The sequence below is a fragment of the Panicum virgatum genome, chromosome 4K, assembly GCF_016808335.1.
Source record: "Panicum virgatum strain AP13 chromosome 4K, P.virgatum_v5, whole genome shotgun sequence".
Classification (NCBI taxonomy): Eukaryota; Viridiplantae; Streptophyta; class Magnoliopsida; order Poales; family Poaceae; genus Panicum; species Panicum virgatum.
This window is the reverse complement of record NC_053139.1, coordinates 6097454-6119617: the sequence shown is the minus strand read 5'-3', so window position 1 is coordinate 6119617 and position 22164 is coordinate 6097454. Positions and strand designations below refer to the sequence as shown.

Below are 22164 nucleotides of genomic sequence, written 5' to 3'. Positions count from 1 at the left end.
GTTATTTATGTTAAGCATAACATATTTCCATCAAAATTTAATAATTATTAAGATCGTAAATCCCATTAATAGATTGTAAGACCTGAAAGCAGAACTATGTTTTAGTATAGATAACTACTCTTTCAGGCTTATCATTTAATAAGCATTTAAAAATTCAGAATCCTTCTTCATTGACATAGTGAACTGCATTTGATTCAGTTAAATAGAGGGATTGATATTCGAAATATAGTTGACAGTAGTAGACTGATGACTGTTTATGGTCAAATATTTGGTTAAATATGCAGAAGATTAAGCTCAAATTTTACTTAATGCTACTACAAAAACAAAGCGATGTACTAAAACAGTTCACAAGTATATCTATGCAAAGCTCCATTTAGTTTGTTCTGCATTTGAACTAAACGCGCCCGAAATTGCGTCGGGAAAAAATGGGATGTATACACGCCCGAATCCCTGTGCTACGCAAGTATTCCATGGCCTGGGGCGGGTTGTCTCCAATTTCCTCTGATCGCTCATAGTGGTACATCCTCCTCCTTGTATATGATGTTCAGACTTCTAACTGTGTCCTATTTTTAAAAGGCTCATAGGACTGATGTGGTCATGTCATATTGCAGAAATAAGATATATCATCTCAGGACTGCCTGCATAAATGCAGCATGTTACTTTAGTCAATGACTCAGAACATTATATGTGCATGCCAAAACAGTGATGCTGCTTATCAATCATGATGTCTAGGAACAGAAAACATTTTCGAATTATCTTGACCTGTGAATTAACTATCTCAGCATGTAGCACGAATTTGAATAAGAAATCAAGAGCATAGTTATTGAAACTGAATTAAATGTGAAATGATTGAACTCCCATCCAGCAGAATTATAGGTTTGCATGATAAGCAGATAACTATATCATATAGCAAGCAATAATAATGTGCTGTCATGTCCTAATTATTGTCAGCAGAGTTCGGATTCCTAAAAGAAAGTAAATTACACCATTATAATCTGTATATTGAACTGCATGTGCAATACAGGTTCTGCTCATGTTGATACTAACAGAAGTTCTCATATACAGGGACATTCATATCCAACATATTTCTAGTGGTGATATTAATCAGATCTTAATTAGATAAAAATCAGTATTATGTACTATTAGGCAGTAAGCATATTTCTTGTGGTGATATTACTACAGGACTGCATGCTTCAGAACAAATACACAAAAAGCATTGAAAACAAGCATGTATGAGTGTTATGACAACTACAACGAAGCGGTCAGTTGTTTCGCATAGACTTAAATCTACGTTAACATTATGAGTCTTAACTGAATCGAACATAACAGTTATTTGTTGATGTTCATTGCCTGTTAGATGCGGATGTAACAACAGTTATTACATACCTCTTTTTTACTCCTGCTCTTTACTTATTTGGGATCAGTTCTTGATGCTTGTTCCTGAAAATACATGGTAACTTTGTAAGTTTTTGTTAGAAAAGTAGTATTGAAACTAAAGCAATGAAAATTGATATAGCAACTCATGAGTAAGCATAGTTGTGGGATCAAATACAAGGCTAGTTATTGGACCCATGTTTTTGTCTCTATTTTGCTGATTAGCTTGCCAGAATATTCAGCAAAACTCCATATCTAATCTACTTAGTATTTGTAGGCAATAATTAGAGAAATTTCCCTTCGGGTTCCCGCCGCCATGCACAAGTATGTAATTGTTCACGGCTGGTATAGCTGAACAGTGAAGTGGAACTTACCTAGGTAATTCGCTGCCTCCTGTTCAGGTTTGATATCAGGGGTTTTCCTGAAAATTGACTAAAAGATAATTGAGTAGAAATGTTCAGTTAGGTAACATTAAGTTGAACATTCCTACATCGTACATATGAAATGAAGTCGAGATGCTAGGAGCTGAAATGGTAGCATGTCCAACTTTAGTTGATAATACTCACGGAAGCATTCGCACAAACATCTAGTGTGCATATGACTGGAGAGGTAGCACATATCTGTGAATTGAGATTTTGCTTGCCTGTATGAAGATGATGAACGCACTGGTGGTGGGAGCAGGGTGCATGGGTATGGGCCTCGTCGAGGTGCACATAAGTGTTGCACAAATATCACAGATTAGAGGTTTATTTTGAATAGTTTCCATGCTCAGAACCATAGAGTTAAAAGGTAAAAACAGATGGAAATATAGTACTTATTTATTTAATCAATATTTTTCCTAGTTGAATGCATCTAAGTGATCTTGTCTGGTTATATGAGAATGTAATTCAGATTGTAGCGAAATATTTTATGTATAAAATGAGCAAGATTTTGTTTCTCTTACCTTTTTTTTGCACAGAACTTGGAGTGATCTTGAATGGTTTATGGTTACGTGAGAATGTAATTCAGATTGCTTGTTTCTCTTACTTTTTTGCACAGCACTTTGATTGAGCTGTACACCTGCAAGCATTAAAGCCTGTATTAGTTTTTTTATGAGATTACTACTATATAATACATGAACCAAATATGACATGTGTATTGCTGGTTGTTATCTGCTGGGGCCATATATAGAATAGATATACTAAGTGAATGAAGCTATACGGTAGGCTGGGCATTTTGTCAAACACTTTGCAGGTAGTGGAGGTAATGTTGGTTGCCTTTGTGTGTGCTTGCAAGTCGTGAGGAGCAGGCTCGAGTCAAGAGCAGCAGCCAGGCTCGGCGCAGCTTGACTTGTTGGACCTTATCTTGCAGCTCCATGGGGCTAGGGAGGTGATGGGGCAGGAGGCAACGGGTGGGGGGAACCAGGCGGCAATCACTGTTCTTAGCATCTCGGCCGCGCTAATGATCGACGATGGACAGGAGCTGGGCGCAAGATGGGGCGCCGTGGAGGACCTGGAGCAGGAGCTGCAGGAGGACGCCGATTGACTGTACCACCGGCTCGCTGGGAGAAGAATATCTTGCTGCCCCGCTTCGCTCCCTCCGCGGTGGTCTGCCGTGGCCATGAGCTATCTCTTTCGCAGCCGCCCCGAGCAGCACCACCGATTCTAGCAGTGGTGGACCATTAGGGAAGGTGGCATCAGGAGAAGATAAAGGCGGGGTGGCACGATGAGGAGCGGAGACGCGGAACAAGGCGGCCAACCGGCCGCGCGCAAGGATGACCTCGCCGCGCCTCTCACCGGGCAGGTCGATGCGGCGTGTCTTCCTCCATTCTCCTCGTCCGCGGCTTCCCGGCCGACCGATCGGTGTGGCGCGGCTGCGCGGGCGGCCCGGCGTGGCCTTGCCGGTCGCGCCGAGGAGGAGCGTAGCGGCGTGTGGCGGACTGACGGCGCGCGGTGGCGGTCGGGGCGGCGGCAGCCCCGAGCGGGGGCGTAGTGTGGCGGCGGCGGCAGTCCGAGCGGGACCACGAAGGTACAGCGCATGGTGGCCGGCGGAAGGTGTGGTGGACTGCGGGTTGATTTCAAAAAATTTTAGGGGCTTATTCAAAAAATATTCTGAGAGAGGAGAGTGGACTGCGGATTGTATTTCGGAGAAGTTTGAGGACTTTTATGCAAAATGACCACAAAACACAAGATCCTGGCCGTTCGTTCGGCCGATCCGACGACCGAGAAAAGCTGGCGACGTGGCCTGCTTCTCTGGTCTCGGAATTAGCCGAGAATCATGCTCAGAACCATAGAGTTAAAAGGTAAAAACAGATGGAAATATAGTACTTATTTATTTAATCAATATTTTTCCTAGTTGAATGCATCTAAGTGATCTTGTCTGGTTATATGAGAATGTAATTCAGATTGTAGCGAAATATTTTATGTATAAAATGAGCAAGATTTTGTTTCTCTTACCTTTTTTTTGCACAGAATTTGGAGTGATCTTGAATGGTTTATGGTTACGTGAGAATGTAATTCAGATTGCTTGTTTCTCTTACTTTTTTGCACAGCACTTTGATTGAGCTGTACACCTGCAAGCATTAAAGTCTGTATTAGTTTTTTTATGAGATTACTACTATATAATACATGAACCAAATATGACATGTGTATTGCTGGTTGTTATCTGCTGGGGCCATATATAGAATAGATATACTAAGTGAATGAAGCTATACGGTAGGCTGGGCATTTTGTCAAACACTTTACAGGTAGTGGAGGTAATGTTGGTTGCCTTTGTGTGTGCTTGCAAGTCGTGAGGAGCAGGCTCGAGTCAAGAGCAGCAGCCAGGCTTGGCGCAGCTCGACTTGTTGGACCTTATCTTGCAGCTCCATGGGGCTAGGGAGGTGATGGGGCAGGAGGCAACGGGTGGGGGGAACCAGGCGGCAATCACTGTTCTTAGCATCTCGGCCGCGCTAATGATCGACGATGGACAGGAGCTGGGCGCAAGATGGGGCGCCGTGGAGGATCTGGAGCAGGAGCTGCAGGAGGACGCCGATTGACTGTTGTAAGGATCGATGGACCAAGAGGGGGGGTGAATTGGGCCTTTTTCAATTTCTAAAACAAAGTAAGGCAACCTTAACCTATGCAAAGCTAGTAGGGCACCAATTCACCAACCGGATAACTAAGCTACCTACACAAGCTAAGAGAGATAAAAACAAAGTAAAGCCTAGCAAGGTAGAGCTAAGTTATGATCTCTAAGTCAAGCTCATGAATAAATTGCATGAAAGAAAATGCTTGAATATAAAGAGTGGACAAGAGACAACCGGATTTTTCCCGTGGTATCGATGTGTTGGCACACACCCCTAATCCACGTTGTGACACTCTCAAAGAGTCTTGTCACCTCCCAAGTCACCGAGACGAGGGCGCTCACTAAGAGTCTCCGTTCACCATCCCGGCGTGGTGGAGATCAAGCCACGTACAATCTTCTTCTCTGGGCTCCCACAATCCTTGGCAAGCTCCGAGAGAAAACACCTCGATCACCAAGATCGCCTAGGTGATGCCAATCACCAAGAGTAACAAGCTAAGACCTTCACTTGAGCAAGAACCGATCACCAAGAACGGATGCACACTAGCTTCTCTCTACTCAAGTCCTTAATCTTGCTTCTTGATTGATTGAATGCACAAGTATGTGAATGATGAAGCTCAAGGTGGCTCTTGACTATGGTATGAGTGTTTGGATGTTGCCTGGTGTCAAGAGTGGGCGAAATGACCCATTGGAGGGGTATATATAGGCAGCTCACACAAATAGAGCCGTTGGAGAAAAGCTGCCAGAAAACTGCGTAGCGCCGGTTAATCCGACGTCCCTCCATTTGTCATCATCGGTTTAACCGGTGAATGTAAACTGCCTCTTCTGAAAACTAGCCGTTACAACTGGGGCAGATTAACCGACGTTCCATCGGTTTAACCGGTGAGTGTAGTTGTCCACTGAACCACTGAAAAACCAAGTCTCTGGACAACTGCACCGACGTTAACTCAAACCTATCGTCGGTTTAACCGGTGAGTACAACTTTTAAATTCCTCTGAAAAACCATCTCACTGGTCAATTGCACCGACGTCTTGATTCAAACAGCGTCGGTTAATCCGGTGAATAGAACTTGAATTTCCCTGGAAAAACCAACTCTGGACCAATGCACCGATGTTAAATTCAAACACGTTGGTTTAACCGGTGTATTGAATTTGTCCAGACTCTGCTGACTTCGTTTAACCGACGTATAGAAAATTGAGAGCGTCGGTTAAACCGGTGTATAGACTTTTTCTGATTTTGTCTTTTCTGATTTGAGTCTTGAGTGAAATCCAAATATTCTTGAGATATAGTTTGAGAACCACTTATTTGAACTTCTAGAAACCTGAGTGACCATAGTGTGCATCCATTTTCAAATGACCATGTCCATGCTCAAGTTACTAAGCCTTAACCCCTCTTAATAGTGCGATCACTACAAAACTATAAAACCTATACTAACCTAAGTGTCCTTCTCAACCTTGTGACACTTAGGACTAGAAAGATCCTTAGCCTTGACATATATATAAGTTGAAAACCGAGATCGCCTTTTAGAATAACCGAAATTGAGGGGCCTCTTTTGACATATGACCAAATGAGCGATAATGATCTATTAAGCTGCACAAACTCATTAGTCACAATAATGGTTGTCATTAATCACCGAAACATACCTTGAGGGCCTAGATGCTTACAATCTCCCCCTTTTTGGTGATTGATGACAACACAAACATAAATAACGAGAGAGCGAGAAAGATAAAGCAGGATAAACACAAGCAAACTCGAAAGCAGGAACAAAGAGCTCAACGGCTCAAACGAAATCCATAGATATGTCTCAAAGAACGGCATACTCAAGCGACAAATGTACATATCCATGAATTAACACCAAATGAGATACAAAGAATCAAAGTCCTGATAACTACGAGCTCTCTCTAGCTCTACCCTCCCCCTAACTCTGGTGCTCCCCCTAACACCTCTCCCCCTTTGGCATCAAAGCACCAAAAGGTGAGCTACGGGTCATGCTGCCGTGGTACGGCGACGAAGCGGTCCGGGTCGTCGTCGTCGGACGGAGAACTCTCACCCTCGGTGACAGACGGAAGCTGCTGGTCTGGGTCTGAGCTCACTGGGGGGGTGACTGTCGTGGAGGCTCTCGTGCTGGCACTGCCTGGTAGAGGGTCTGTAGAAGTCGTAACCGGGCCAGCGAAAGAAGTATCAATATCCGAAGAAGTGACTGCTAAAGCTGCCGGCTGCGTCGACTGTGGAAGCAGGGACTCCTCTACTGCTCCTCCCCCTGAAGGTGCTGCCTGAAGTGAGGAAGGGAGGGCGACCGACTGAACCGCTGACGGTGAGTCCTGAAAGAGTGTGGTCGCTGGCAGTGGAGAGAACAGTGGACGACCAGCAGACCCAAGTAATGCGGACATCGAGAACGTGGTCTCCGGTGTCGCTGAGGTAGCTGGAGCTGCAGTAGGGGCTGGAGCTGGTGTAACGGCAAGCTGAGGTGCTCCAACACCCTGAAGGTCTGGCTGTCCTGGCTGCTGCGGGGCGAGTCCGGTGTGAGAGTAAAGCTGTGAGATCATCCCGAACATCGCCATCATGCCCTGCTGCATCTGCTGGAACTGAGCGTCTGTCCTCTGTGAAACTCTGTCAATGAGGCCGACAAAACGCTCCTCTGTCGCTGCACGCTCTCGGGCTGCCTCTCTCTGAATAGCTGCAATCTGGGCCTCATGGGCTCTCCTGGCCTCCTCCTGAGCAAGTCTGTCCTCCCTCTGCTGGGTCACAAGCTGCTGTAGTAGTGAAGTGAGCTCGGACGGCTGAGTCACCTGAGACTCAGAGACTGTAGCAGCTGCTGGTGACTCTGGAGCTGGCTCTCTAGACCCCCCTGCCTCGTGGTCGTGACTAGCTGGGGCTGCTGCAGGGAAGTACTCTACGTCCTCGGAGGAGTCTGACTCAAGCTCAGACCAGTGTATCTCATCCTCTCCTCCGGGAAGCTGTGCCTCGGCGGCAAGCAGTGCCTCATCCTCCTGTGCCACACGGGCCTGTGCCTCTGGTGACAACTGCGCCATGGCAGCTCTCTCTGCCTGTCTGCCCCTCCTCCGGTCCTGTGGAGCTGTCGGTCGGTAAACTGGGAACCGGGGAGCCTCGTCGTGACGGTAGGGAGCGCTGATGGGTGACTCTGCTGGCACAATCATAGAACATATATAGCTGATCCAGTGTGCAAAGGGAAACTGTCGCACCACACCCATCCCGTCTGTGATCACATCCTCTATCTCAGCCAGAATAAAGTCAACTATGTCAAACGGCTCGTGAGTGAGGATGTGTAGAAGCAGGAGCTGCTGCAGTCCTATAAACCCCTCTGGGTAGCCACTCCTCGGTAGCAAAGTCCTCCGGAGTGCCATGTGTACTGCGTATGCCTCTGGGGTCAGCAGGCTGGGAACTCTGGCGTAGGAGGCAGGGAACGGCTGGCGGAAACACTGAGAGATCGCCTCATGAGAAGGTGCAATCCCGCCAATCATCGCTCTGCGCGGTGGATCTGCATCTCCGTAAACCATCTCGTGCAGGGAGACGTCAACTAAGTCAACTCCGAGAATCCCTGCTATCGTCGCTCTCGACAAACCAAAGACCTGACCTCCATAAACAAAGTGTACTGCTCGACGCTCGGGAGCAATCCAGGCCGTGGCATAGAAGACTCTGACCCAGTCCTCAATATATCTGTTCTGCTCAATCTGGAGTAACCTGGGCAGGCCCCTGAAGTGAGCGAAGTGCTCTCTGACATCTGCTCCCCCTGCGGCTGTCCTCAGAGACACCCAGTCAAGCACTCTGTGCGGGAAGATCCTGTGACCCCGCCTCTGGTAGGTCTCGTAGAAACTGGCCTGAAGAAGCGTCCAGAACCTACGGTCGACTCGGCTGTCACGGGTCACGGGGAACCAGTCCTCCTCCTGAACACTCCACCTGAGCCTCTTGACCTTCGCCGCATTGGCCTTGGTCAAGTTCTGGAGCAGCACACCTGGCTCCAGACGCACAACAGTGTCCATACGGAATACTGCGCGCTCGGCCTCTAGGGCCTCGGCTCTACGAGCTGCTGCTGCTGCAGCTGTGGACCTGCGAGGCTCCTGTGGCTGGTGACCTCCTCGCGTCCTCGGTCCAGTGCGACGCTCGGTCGCTGGTGAAGTTGTAACGAACATGGCACCATTGATGCCATTTCGAGTGATTTTGGTGGTCGAATGACAACACAACACTTGGACTAATATGATTGTTAAGATGATCATTCTCAGGCTTTTAGGTTCAAGTGATGACAAAGAGAAAGAGAAGATAGGTGTAGCAAGGCCCGATGGACTGCCCCTACGGGGGTTCCGCCCCTCGCGGGTCTCAGGGCAGCGCCCTGAAAGCTCTTCGATTCAGGAGCACCGGAAGAACCGACGCCAGGGCATCGGAGCATCCGATGGTAATCGGAAGAACCGACGCCTTGATACTTTGGTGCAGAAGGGAATCAAAGCCAAGTCAGCCTATAGGCACCGGTTGAACCGACGGTCCAAAATAGGGCATCGGTGCAATGGTCGTCCTTTGTACCAGAGACGATGTCAAGTGCCCAGAAGAAGTTTCTTCAGCACCGGTTCAACCGACGGTGCATCGGTGCATACCACCGGTGTAATGACGTCAGCATCCAGGAGAAGATTCTTTCAGCACCGGTTGAACCGGTGAGGCATCGGTGCATTGCATCGGTTCAACCGGTGGTCTCTGTGTCAGCTGTCAGGACTTCAACGGCTACTTCATGTTGTGAGTGACCGGATGAACCGACGCTACCCTGCCAAGAGGCATCGGTTCTTCCGGTGGTAGCAGATTTTCAGCTGACCGTTGGAGCAACGGCTACAAGACTTGATGGCCTATATATACGCCTCACCCCGGCCATTTGAAGTGTGCTGGAGTTGCTGAACATCCCAAACACACCCAAGAACATCTCCAACCACCATAGAGCTTCATTGTACATCATATAGGCTTAAGCACACTTGTGAGAGTGCTTAGTGCTTGTAATAGGGATTAGTTCTTGCGAGAACTCCCTTGAGAGAAGTCTTGCTGCGGCAAGCAACTTGTGATCCGTCGTGTGACCCTCCGTCTTGGTGTGGAGTGGCAACGACACTTTGTGCGGGGGAAGAGGAGGCCCCCTCCTTGGTGGAGAAGCTCCGTAGTGGATTTCGGCCGGGTGACCGAGAGAGACGGTGGCGGTGCACTAGACTCGGTGTCTTGTGCGCACTTGCCTTTGCTTGCCAGCATCGCCTTGGTGGCGTAGTGCAAGACGGTGATCGGAAGAGCCTCGGTGTCCCGTGGACGTAGGCGTTTGTGCCGAACCACGTTACATGACCGTGTCTACTCGGGAGTTTGCATATCCTCTCCCTTACCGCTCTACTTACCGCATTACGTTTCCGCATTTACTCTTTCTTGCTTACCTTTACTTTCCTAGTTAGTTTGATTAGGTTTGGCTATAGGTTGCAAGTCTTTTGGGGTAAGTAGAGGGTAGCATAGATAAACCTTAGTCATAACTAGCTTGTGTAGGACGTGTTAGGTTTATCTTATGCAATTAGATTGAGCCCTAGGATAGAAAAGCGATTAGCGACTCTATTCACCCCCTCCCCCTCTAGGGTCGGACACCCCGGTGATCCTTACAGAAGTCTCTGCTGCTGGGGATGTCTGCCGAGTGCGGCCAGCCCGTCGTAGACTCGGTGACTCCTGTGTGCTCTGCCCCTGAGACTGCTCAGACTGCTCTGCCTCTGAATCTGAATCTGCAGCTGTATCTGACTGATCTGACTCTGCTGCTGCTGCCGTCGCGGCTCTGGTGGCCCTGGCACCTCTCACTCTACCCATACCCCTGCCTCTGCCTCTGCCTCTGGGGTCCTCCCTGATCTGGAACGGACGAGCACGGCCTGATGCCTGCTCCTCGGCGGCCTTGGCCACCATCTCGGCCCTCTCGGCCTCCTTTTCTGCGCGAGTCTGCTTGCGAGCGGGCTTCTCGACCACGACTTCCTTCCCCTTTCTCTTTTCGCGACCCATCTTGACTGACGGTGTGCGGAACACGAACGCGGCGCGAAAGCAGCGGCTCAGGCAAAACGTCGAGCACCTGGCGAGCACTGGGTGAAAAGGTGCTGCGGATGTGGCTGCGGCGCGGGGCTGCGGCTCTGAGCACGAGGATGGCGTGGAGTACGGCGGCGCTTGGCGAGGGAGACTCCTGCGGCGGTGAGGGCGTGGTGCGGCGGCGGCGGCGGCTACGCGTGCAGGCGGCGACGCAGAGCTGTTGCGCGGGCGGCGCAGAGGAGAAGGGCTGCTGCGCGGTGGCGAGATGTGGCGGTTGAGGCGGTGCGCAGGTGGCGGCGCAGTGGGACGGCGGCGGCGGCGCGAGCGGCGGCGCGTGGAGGCTTGAGTCGGGCGGCGGCGGCGTGAAGGGAGAAAAAGAAGCAGAGACCGGCTGAGCGGGCAAGACACATATATGACATGTGGGCCCGCGATTTTCTTCAACACCGGTTGATCCGACGCGTAGGGTTTGAACACCGGTTGATTGCGTCGGTGTAGTTCACCCGAGACTCTACCAGATCTGTTTTTAAATGCCGGTTGAACCGATGCTGTCAAAAATGAACTCGTCGGTTGATTGATCAAAACACCGGTTGATTGCTAGGTCTGATTTGCATTTACTATCACCGGTTGATCCGATGCTTTGACTTTTGTATACGCCGGTTGAACGCCTGAAACTTGACTGAGCTGAGACAAACTTTAGTAACGCCGGTTAATCCGATGGGTATAAATCCTTTGAACGTCGGTTTAACCGGTGGAGCCAAAAACCCCTCACTCAGCTCACTCTTCTATGCTAAGTCCAATAAACTTATAAGATTCAAATAAACTCAAGTTAATGGACTTGCATAGGCGACTTTACCCCTCAAAATAAATAGGATAGCACACTTGCTTAAATAATTTTCTTTTCAAACACAAGGAAAAGCCGCAAGAGAGACAAAGCGCCAAAAGAAATGTATGAGCCATGTCATAGGAATATTGAAGATAGAAAGCTTTAAACTCATCATGACATAGCTCACTAGGCAATAACGCACCTAACACTTTGCTCTTTTCACTTTTCATGAATTAAGATCTTGTATATGAAAACAAGTCTCATTTTCATCAAGTGATCTCCTTTGTGACCCTTACGCATGTAATGATGATGCAAACTACAACCACATGCGAAAGTAAAGTAAACATGAAGTGCACATCTATATGACAAGAAATGCATAACAAGAAATTAAGATCTACTTGTCAAGTTTGAACCCACGGGAAGCTTCTTCATGATGAGCCTTTCTACAAGCCTAGAGGAAAACAAGTGGACCACCACCTCTAGCTAAACCCTTGCTCATCACTATCTTATCATGGTTAGACAAGTGTCCTATATGTATGCATTTTTCTATATGACATGGCAACTTACATGACGTTTGCCGCATCTAACACATTAAGCTCATTCCTTAGCCTAACAAAGGTACTCTCGTCTAATGGTTTTGTGAAGATATCCGCCAATTGCTCCTCGGATCTCACACCTTGAAGAGATATGTCTCCTTTGGCTTCGTGATCACGTAAGAAGTGATGGCGAATATCAATGTGCTTTGTGCGAGAGTGTTGAACCGGATTCTTGGCAATTTTTATGGCACTTTCATTGTCACAAAGGAGTGGGATCCTATCTAGTTTCACACCAAAGTCCAAAAGGGTTTGCTTCATATATAGGATTTGGGCACAACATGCACCGGCCGCTATATATTCCGCTTCCGCGGTGGACAAAGCCACGGAATTTTGCTTCTTACTCGACCAAGAAACTAGAGAACGCCCAAGCAAGTGGCAACCCCCGGAGGTACTCTTGCGATCCACACGGCTTCCGGCAAAATCCGAATCCGAGTATCCCAAGAGATCTAAACTAGCGCCTTTGGGGTACCACAAGCCTATGCTAGGGGTGTGCTTGAGATACCGAAGGATCCTATTCACAGCCGAAAGGTGTGACTCCTTTGGGTTAGCTTGAAAGCGGGCACACAAGCACACACTAAACATTATATCGGGCCTAGATGCGGTAAGGTAAAGCAAAGACCCTATCATTGAACGATAGAGGGATTGATCAACCGGTTTACCGTCCACATCCAAGTCGAGATGCCCATTGGTTGCCATGGGTGTCTTGATTGGCTTGCACTCATCCATCTTGAACTTCTTCAAGATATCTTTAGTATATTTTTCTTGATGGATGAATGTCCCTTCCTTCATTTGTTTGACTTGAAAACCAAGGAAGAAGGTCAATTCGCCAATCATGGACATCTCGAATTCCCTAGACATCATGGTAGCAAACTCATGGCTTAGTAAATCATTAGTTGAGCCAAAGATAATATCGTCAACATAAATTTGACAAATGAAAAGATCCCCGTTGACGTCTTTTGTGAACAACGTGGTGTCCACCCTCCCGATCTTGAAGCCTTGCATGATTAGGAAGTCACGAAGCCTCTCATACCAAGCCCTTGGAGCTTGTTTTAGCCCATAGAGTGCCTTGTGCAACCTATAAACATGGTTAAGATTCCTCGGATCTTCAAACCCGGGAGGTTGCTCAACATAAACAAGTTCGTTAATAACGCCATTTAAGAATGCACTTTTCACATCCATTTGATACAACTTAATGTTATGATGTGAAGAGTAAGCAAGAAGGATACGGATAGCTTCAAGTCTTGCGACCGGAGCAAAGGTTTCACCAAAATCCAAACCTTCGACTTGAGAAAACCCTTTTGCCACAAGTCTTGCTTTGTTGCGTATCACCACCCCATGTTCATCTTGCTTGTTTCGAAAGACCCACTTGGTGCCTATGATGTTCTTGTCTTTTGGAGGAGCTTCGAGGACCCAAACTTCATTTCGGGTGAAGTTGTTCAATTCTTCTTGCATGGCCATCACCCAATCCGAGTCCTCAAGCGCTTCCTCTATGCTAGTGGGTTCAATACAAGAAACAAACGAGTGATGTTCACAAAATGAAGCATGCTTAGAGCGAGTTCTTACTCCCTTTGAAGGACTACCAATGATTTGACCAATTGGATGATCCTTGGAGATGCGACCATGCTTCACTAGCGGTATTTGCGTGGATGCTTGTTGGGGTGGATCTTGTGTGACTTGTGCTTGTTGTGGAACACTTTGCTCTTCTTGTTCTTGGACTTGGGGTCTTGGTGTTGGCACATCTTCTTGAGGTAGTGGATCATCTTTTTCTTGATCTTCATCCATTTGGGGCGCCGTGGAGGTGCTTGGTGTAGATGAGGAAGGTCCTCCCCCTTGATCATTGCCTTCACGCACCTCTTCCGGCTTGATATCCCCAATGGATATATTTTTCAAAGCTTCATCAATCTCCTCACCACCTACATTTTCATAGCCAACAACCTCCTCTTGGGAGCCATTAGATTCATCAAACTCCACATCACATGTTTCTTCAACTAACCCGGAGGTTTGATTGAATACTCTATATGCTTTGGAGTTTGATGCATAACCAAGAAAGAAACCTTCATCACATCTACTCTCAAACTTACCGAGCCTTTTCTTTTTGTAGATGAAGCATTTGCAACCAAAGACTCGAAAGTATGATATATTTGGTTTCTTCCCGGTGATGAGCTCATATGGAGTTTTCTTGAGGAGTCGGTGAGGATATACTCGGTTGGATGCATGACACGCCGTGTTGATTGCTTCCGCCCAAAACTTCTCGGACGTGCCATAATCATCCAACATTGCTCTTGCTAGGGTGATGAGTGTCTTGTTCTTTCTTTCCACCACTCCATTTTGTTGAGGCATGTAGGTGGCGGAAAACTCATGCTTGATGCCCTCTTCATCGCACCATTCTTCAATCTTCATGTTCTTGAACTCGGTGCCGTTGTCACTCCGGATCTTCACAATTGGGGAGTTGTACTCCCTTTGAGCTCTTCTTGCAAAAGTCTTGAAGATTTCCGGAGTTTCACCCTTATCGCCTAGAAACATAACACAAGTGTAACGTGAAAAATCATCAACAATTACTAGGCAATAGAGGTTACCACCAATGCTCTTGTATGTAGTTGGACCAAAGAGATCCATGTGAAGTACCTCGAGCGGCTTGGAGGTAGACAACATCGTCTTGATGGGATGATGTGTTGCAACTTGCTTCCCGGCTTGACATGCTTTACATAGCTTGTTCTTGTCAAAGGTGACGTCCTTCAAGCCGGTGATCATCCCTCTCTTGTGGGCTTTCTTGAGGTTGCTCATGCCAATATGAGCAATTCTTCTATGCCAAAGCCACCCAAGAGAAGACTTGGTGAAGAGGCATGTCATGGTGCTTGTTTGCTTTGAAGAGAAGTCCACTAAATAGATGTTGCCATGCCTAAACCCCGTGAATACCAAAGACTTGTCTTTTTCATGAGTTACTACAACACCATTCTTGTCAAAGGTACACGTTAGTCCAAGATCACACAATTGAGCAATAGAAATGAGATTAAAACTAAGTGCTTCTACAAACAAAACATTAGAAATAGATAAATCTTTAGAGATAGCTATTCTACCCAAACCTAAAACCTTTCCCCTTGAGTTATCACCATAGGTGACATGTTCATGATCGCCGGGGTCTTCAAGGGAGGTGAACATGCTATCATTGCCGGTCATATGTTGAGAGCAACCGCTATCAAGTACCCAATGTTTTCCACCGGCTTTGTAGTTCACCTACACACATGAGAATTCACTTTTGAGTTTTAGGAACCCAAACAAGCTTTGGACCTTGCACATGTGTGACAAGAGCTTTTGGGACCCAAAGTTGCTTGGGGAGCTTCTTCTTTGACTCCTTAGTGAGTTTGCCAATGAATTTGGCATTCACCTTGCCCTTCACTTTACTCAAGAGAAAATGGTTATTTTCAAACATTGAATAGTAATTCTTGGGTAATTTAGGAAGAGGACGTGATGGTAAAGTGCACTCCCTAGTGTGGTGCCCGGTGACTTGGCAATGTTGGCAATATGATCCAACTTCCTTGATGAAGCTAATCTTGATCTCCGGAGAAGGAGTAGTAGCTATGTTTGGCTCCGGAAATGAACCAAGACCTCTCTTGCCATAGTCACGGGCATTGTTGAAGAGAATCTCCTTGTGGATGTATTCTCCTCTTGAGAGCTTCTCCACACTACTCTTGAGGCTTGCAACTTGATCCATCAATTCCTTTTCCCTAGAAGGTGCAAGCTCGGGCAAAGCATTAGTAGCATTTGCATTAATGAGTAGGTCATCACATGAAGTAGAAGCATTGACCTTCTCAATAGTTTCATGAGGAAAGTTCTCAAGACTTGGGTCAATTGCTTCATAGGCAAATTCAAGTTCTTGATACTTGTGAGCCAACTCCCTATGCTCTTATTTAAGCTTTTTGTGGCTCTCTTCAACTTGCTTAGCAAGTACAAGTGACTCATTGTGCTTTTTGAGCAAGTCATTGTACTTGCCAAGCAAATCGGAGTGGGCAAGCTCTAACTTGGCACGAGTGCTCTCAAGAACCTTGACTTTGCCCTTTTCCCTCTTGATGACGGATGTATACTCATTAATGAGATTAGCAAACTCATTAGGGTCAAGCTCATCATCACTATCATCTTCACTCTCACATACCTTAGAGTTACCTTTGGCCATGAGGCACATTGGAGGTGGAGGTAGTGATGGTTCTTCATTTGTGAGGGCGATGGTGACTATGTCTTCTTCATCACTTGAATCTTCGCTTGATGAGACATCCGTCACCCACTCTTGTTTTTCCACCAAGAAGCTTCTCTTGGTGTGCCCTTTCTTCTTTGGGAAGAGCTTGGTCTTCTTGTCATGGCTCTTTTTCTTCCCAAGTCTCTTGTTTTTGTTCTTCCTTTCTTCTTCTTCATCATCGCTTGAATCATGGCGATGCTTGCTCTTGTGATCCTTGTTTCTTTTGTCCGGCTTGGGGCAATTTGGACGGATGTGACCTTTTTCTCCACAATTGTAGCAAATTTTGTTCTTGACATCCATTGGCCGGAACATTCCCTTTTTAGAGTCAAAGTTGAACCCCTTCTTGTTGATCTTGTCATTCAAGCGGGTGAACTTTCTCATCACAAGAGCGAGCTCTCCATCATCTTCAACATCGGATGAGCTTTCATGATGATCATCTTCTTCATTGCTTGAGCTTGAATCTTGCTTGATCATCTTGAGCTTGCGGGCTTTGTTTGCCTTGGTCTTTAGAGCAATTGATTTGCTTGAAGTTGGCTCTTCGGACATACCAAGGATACTCATCTCATGAGCACGAATTTCGCCCACAAGTTCTCCTACTTCCATTGTGTCAAGATTCTCCTTTTGAAGCATAGCATTGATAATGTTATACTTGGGCTTCGGGAGGAGCATGAGAATCTTGCGATTGATGGAGGCACTGTCAATTTTGGATATTTCAAGTGCATTAATGTCCTTGACAATGACATTCAAGTGAGAGTACATATCATTGCAATTTTCATGAGCTAGCATTTTAAAAGAATCATACTTAGCTCTAAACAAGTGATATTTTTGCTCACGAACTTTAGTAGAGCCTTCATGAATTTCAATGAGCTCCTTCCAAATATCACTTGCTAAGTCCATGCCATTAACTCTAGCAAAGACTTCCTCACTAATGGCTTCGAAAATTGCATTTCTAGCCTTGGCATTCCATTTTAATTGTTCGGCGGTGGGAGTTCCGGTGAATCCGGTCTTAGTGACCAACCACACTTCGGGGGCAATCGCATCAAGATATGCGGCCATGCGAACTTTCCAATAAGAAAGTTCTTGCCCTCGAAGTGGGGCGGCGAACCACCCATCTTGGCCATAGCTCTAGGCGGTGAAGCCTAATGATCCAAATGAGCAACGAGGCTCTGATACCAATTGTAAGGATCGATGGACCAAGAGGGGGGTGAATTGGGCCTTTTTCAATTTCTAAAACAAAGTAAGGCAACCTTAACCTATGCAAAGCTAGTAGGGCACCAATTCACCAACCGGATAACTAAGCTACCTACACAAGCTAAGAGAGATAAAAACAAAGTAAAGCCTAGCAAGGTAGAGCTAAGTTATGATCTCTAAGTCAAGCTCATGAATAAATTGCATGAAAGAAAATGCTTGAATATAAAGAGTGGACAAGAGACAACCGGATTTTTCCCGTGGTATCGATGTGTTGGCACACACCCCTAATCCACGTTGTGACACTCTCAAAGAGTCTTGTCACCTCCCAAGTCACCGAGACGAGGGCGCTCACTAAGAGTCTCCGTTCACCATCCCGGCGTGGTGGAGATCAAGCCACGTACAATCTTCTTCTCCGGGCTCCCACAATCCTTGGCAAGCTCCGAGAGAAAACACCTCGATCACCAAGATCGCCTAGGTGATGCCAATCACCAAGAGTAACAAGCTAAGGCCTTCACTTGAGCAAGAACCGATCACCAAAAACGGATGCACACTAGCTTCTCTTTACTCAAGTCCTTAATCTTGCTTCTTGATTGATTGAATGCACAAGTATGTGAATGATGAAGCTCAAGGTGGCTCTTGACTATGGTATGAGTGTTTGGATGTTGCCTGGTGTCAAGAGTGGGCGAAATGACCCATTGGAGGGGTATATATAGGCAGCTCACACAAATAGAGCCGTTGGAGAAAAGCTGCCAGAAAACTGCGTAGCGCCGGTTAATCCGACGTCCCTCCATTTGTCATCATCGGTTTAACCGGTGAATGTAAACTGCCTCTTCTGAAAACTAGCCGTTACAACTGGGGCAGATTAACCGACGTTCCATCGGTTTAACCGGTGAGTGTAGTTGTCCACTGAACCACTGAAAAACCAAGTCTCTGGACAACTGCACCGACGTTAACTCAAACCTATCGTCGGTTTAACCGGTGAGTACAACTTTTAAATTCCTCTGAAAAACCATCTCACTGGTCAATTGCACCGACGTCTTGATTCAAACAGCGTCGGTTAATCCGGTGAATAGAACTTGAATTTCCCTGGAAAAACCAACTCTGGACCAATGCACCGACGTTAAATTCAAACACGTCGGTTTAACCGGTGTATTGAATTTGTCCAGACTCTGCTGACTTCGTTTAACCGACGTATAGAAAATTGAGAGCGTCGGTTAAACCGGTGTATAGACTTTTTCTGATTTTGTCTTTTCTGATTTGAGTCTTGAGTGAAATCCAAATATTCTTGAGATATAGTTTGAGAACCACTTATTTGAACTTCTAGAAACCTGAGTGACCATAGTGTGCATCCATTTTCAAATGACCATGTCCATGCTCAAGTTACTAAGCCTTAACCCCTCTTAATAGTGCGATCACTACAAAACTATAAAACCTATACTAACCTAAGTGTCCTTCTCAACCTTGTGACACTTAGGACTAGAAAGATCCTTAGCCTTGACATATATATAAGTTGAAAACCGAGATCGCCTTTTAGAATAACCGAAATTGAGGGGCCTCTTTTGACATATGACCAAATGAGCGATAATGATCTATTAATCTGCACAAACTCATTAGTCACAATAATGGTTGTCATTAATCACCGAAACATACCTTGAGGGCCTAGATGCTTACAACTGTACCACCGGCTCGCTGGGAGAAGAATATCTTGCTGCCCCGCTTCGCTCCCTCCGCGGTGGTCTGCCGTGGCCATGAGCTATCTCTTTCGCAGCCGCCCCGAGCAGCACCACCGATTCTAGCAGTGGTGGACCATTAGGGAAGGTGGCATCAGGAGAAGATAAAGGCGGGGTGGCACGATGAGGAGCGAAGACGCGGAACAAGGCGGCCAACCGGCCGCGCGCAAGGATGACCTCGCCGCGCCTCTCACCGGGCAGGTCGATGCGGCGTGTCTTCCTCCATTCTCCTCGTCCGCGGCTTCCCGGCCGACCGATCGGTGTGGCGCGGCTGCGCGGGCGGCCCGACGTGGCCTTGCCGGTCGCGCCGAGGAGGAGCGTAGCGGCGTGTGGCGGACTGACGGCGCGCGGTGGCGGTCGGGGCGGCGGCAGCCCCGAGCGGGGGCGTAGTGCGGCGGCGGCAGTCCGAGCGGGACCACGAAGGTACAGCGCATGGTGGCCAGCGGAAGGTGTGGTGGACTGCGGGTTGATTTCAAAAAATTTTAGGGGCTTATTCAAAAAATATTCTGAGAGAGGAGAGTGGACTGCGGATTGTATTTCGGAGAAGTTTGAGAACTTTTATGCAAAATGACCACAAAACACAAGATCCTGGCCGTTCGTTCGGCCGATCCGACGACCGAGAAAAGGTGGCGACGTGGCCTGCTTCTCTGGTCTCGGAATTAGCCGAGAATCGTAGGGTAAGATGTCAAGAGCAGTAACAGCGTGCAAAATTCAACATTTCAACTGCTCCCGAACGGACCATTTGGTTCCAAAAACAGATCACCATGTCACGAGTGGATCCAAAAGACGAGCTGCTCCTGCCGTCGAGCCGGCGACGGCGACCATCCCCATCGCCGCCTACCGGAAGCCACCAGGGGGCACGAACAGACGAGCCGGGTCGATGTCGGGGCGGAGGCCGAGCGCGACGCGCTTCATGTCCTCCATTCCGCGCTCGTACCCCTTGAGCGCCTCCTCCACCAGCCGGCGCTCGTGCTCCTCGGAGCCCAGGAACTCCTGCACCGCCGCCGCCCTGGCGCTCTCCACCTCCGCCGCCGCCGCCTTCTTCGCCTCCTCGAGCTCCGCCCTCGCCTTCTCCAGCTCCTCCTGGAGCTTCAGCGCGTGCCCCAACGACGCCGTGGCGTAGTTCGCCGCCTGCATCGCGCGCCCCACACGCCATGAGTAGCGCACGTCGTGCACACAATGCCGCGGCGCCGAGGAGGAACGTACCTGGAGCGTCGCGACGTAGCTCGACGCGATGATGTTGAAGGGTTTCGCCACCAGGAACGCGCGCTCCCGCGCCGGCGTGACGATGCCCTGCAGCAGCTGCCGCGCCGCTTCCCAGTCGAGCGCGTCGCCGTCGTGCCTGTCCGGCGCGTGCTGCGGCTTGCAGTCCTGGCGCGCGGAGAAGCCCTCCTTGGCTTTGTCCTCCTCCTCCGGCATCTTCCTCTTCTTCCCGGTCGACGGCGTCGGGTCCGGCGTGCCGCTGCCGCCGGGCTCGCTCTTCACGGCCACCTTCGCCGCTGCCGCCGCCGCGGCAGCAGCCTCCGCGGCTGCCTTCTCTGCCCGCATGTTCTGAATCATGTCATAGATGGATGGATCCATCCCTAGCGCGCACACACACAGGGCCACAACAGTAAGCCAAAATTTGCTTCGTGAATCCGCCTGGAATCAAGCATTGCGTTTCGCCATTTTACCTTTGGCTCCGGTAGTGTGATGGGGAGGCGATGTTGGTGGCGGTTTTGGCGCGCAAGGGGTCGTCGCCGCTGCGGTGACATTGCCGTCATCGCCGAGGTACGTCCGGATATCAATCGCGGCGGCGCCGCGCACGCGCAGCAGCTTTTCCACCGTGCCCTTCTCCTCGCTGGTGAGCATCGGATCGGTGGTGGATTTCTTGGTCGGCTCGCCCCAGAGCACGGGGCACGGCCACGGCGCCGACGACTTGAGGAAGAAGTACCCCTCCTTCCACCCCTTGAACGTGTTGGGATCCGGCAACCCCGTGAAGAGCACGCCGCCGGCGGTGTCCTTGGACGAGAAACAGTAGAGGCCCCTAACCTTCAGCGCGCGCAGCGCGAAAAACTGCCGGAACACGGCGACCGACGGCGAGCGCACGCCGGCGGCGCGGGAGAGCGCGAGGAAGGCCGCCATGACGCGCCAGCAGTTGGGCGCGAGCTGGCTCGGCGCGAGGCCGAAGTGCGAGAGCACCTCGCGGAAGAAGGGGGCCAGCGGGACGCGCATCCCGGCCTCCAGCGCGTCCGCGTACACGCACACGGCGCCCGCGGGCGGCGGCGAGCACGCGCGCAGGCCGCCGGCGGGGAGCGGGGCGAACTCCCTCGTGTCCACGCCGTGCTTCTTGCAGAGGGCGTCGAGCGCCTTCTGGCTCCGGAAGGACGAGGCGATGCGCCCGGCCGCGGGCCATCGGGGCGCGCTTGCGGCGCCGCCGTCGCCGCCGAAGCAGCTGCCGTCATCGTCGCTGTCGCTGGTGTCGACGGGGGTGGTGCCCGAGGAGCGCGCCGGGATGGGGTCAAGGATTTGGACGGAGGACGATGAGGAAGAAGTCCCGCCTAGCACCATTGTGTGGGCGGCGCGGGGCGCTTCACGTTCGCGCAGGAAGGCACCGAGCAGGAAGCCAGGAAGGAAGAGCAGAGGGCGGCAGTGACCCGGTTCTCCAGGCGCGAGAGCGCGACGCACCTGCACGAGTCTATGCCGAGTTCCAATGCAATGGCCCACCAGACTTCCTAGTAGATCCTGATTTGTCTCATCAATAGCACTATCTCCGTAACGCGACCGAGGCCATTCTCTTTAAAATTCCTAAACTTTACAAAATTTTCTATAATATCGAATTTTTCAATACATGCATGAAATATTAAATATAACTAAATAAAATAACTAATTACATAGTTTATCTGTAATTTGCGGGACGAATTTTTTGAGCCTAATTAATCTATAATAGGACAATAATTATTAAATACAAACAAAAATGCTACAGTGTTTTACATCTAAATTTTTTTACATCTAAACAAAGGCCCGAGTTAGTTTTTTCAGTCCCATGAGCGGAGAGTCATGGCACATGTACCTAGATTGCTACATCAGGTTGACACTATTAGGCCACTCCCAATGAGAATTTCACCGGGATTTCATGCACATTTATTAGCATGCCATGTAAGA

At 48.8% G+C, this 22164-nt stretch overlaps 1 protein-coding gene and 1 long non-coding RNA gene across 3 annotated transcripts; both read right to left on the bottom strand.

Annotated features, from left to right (window-relative positions):
* Positions 1 to 193: 193 nt before the first annotated feature.
* Positions 194 to 3259, bottom strand: LOC120702780. 2 transcript variants are annotated; one of them, XR_005686539.1, is made up of 4 exons: positions 3150 to 3259; positions 1749 to 2433; positions 1387 to 1440; positions 194 to 638 (listed from the first exon to the last, which is right to left on the bottom strand). It is a non-coding gene; the product is annotated as an uncharacterized LOC120702780 (long non-coding RNA). The 2 variants fall into 2 exon arrangements; XR_005686538.1 differs by lacking the exon at positions 3150 to 3259 and adding an exon at positions 2905 to 3135.
* A 16449-nt stretch (positions 3260 to 19708) lies between these two features.
* LOC120702779 lies at positions 19709 to 21616 on the bottom strand. The gene is made up of 3 exons (XM_039986717.1): positions 20694 to 21616; positions 20227 to 20603; positions 19709 to 20151 (listed from the first exon to the last, which is right to left on the bottom strand). Exons 1-3 carry the CDS (start codon positions 21568 to 21570, stop codon positions 19858 to 19860), a joined length of 1548 nt encoding a protein of 515 aa, XP_039842651.1. The 5' UTR covers positions 21571 to 21616; the 3' UTR covers positions 19709 to 19857.
* Between the last annotated feature and the right edge of the window lie 548 nt (positions 21617 to 22164).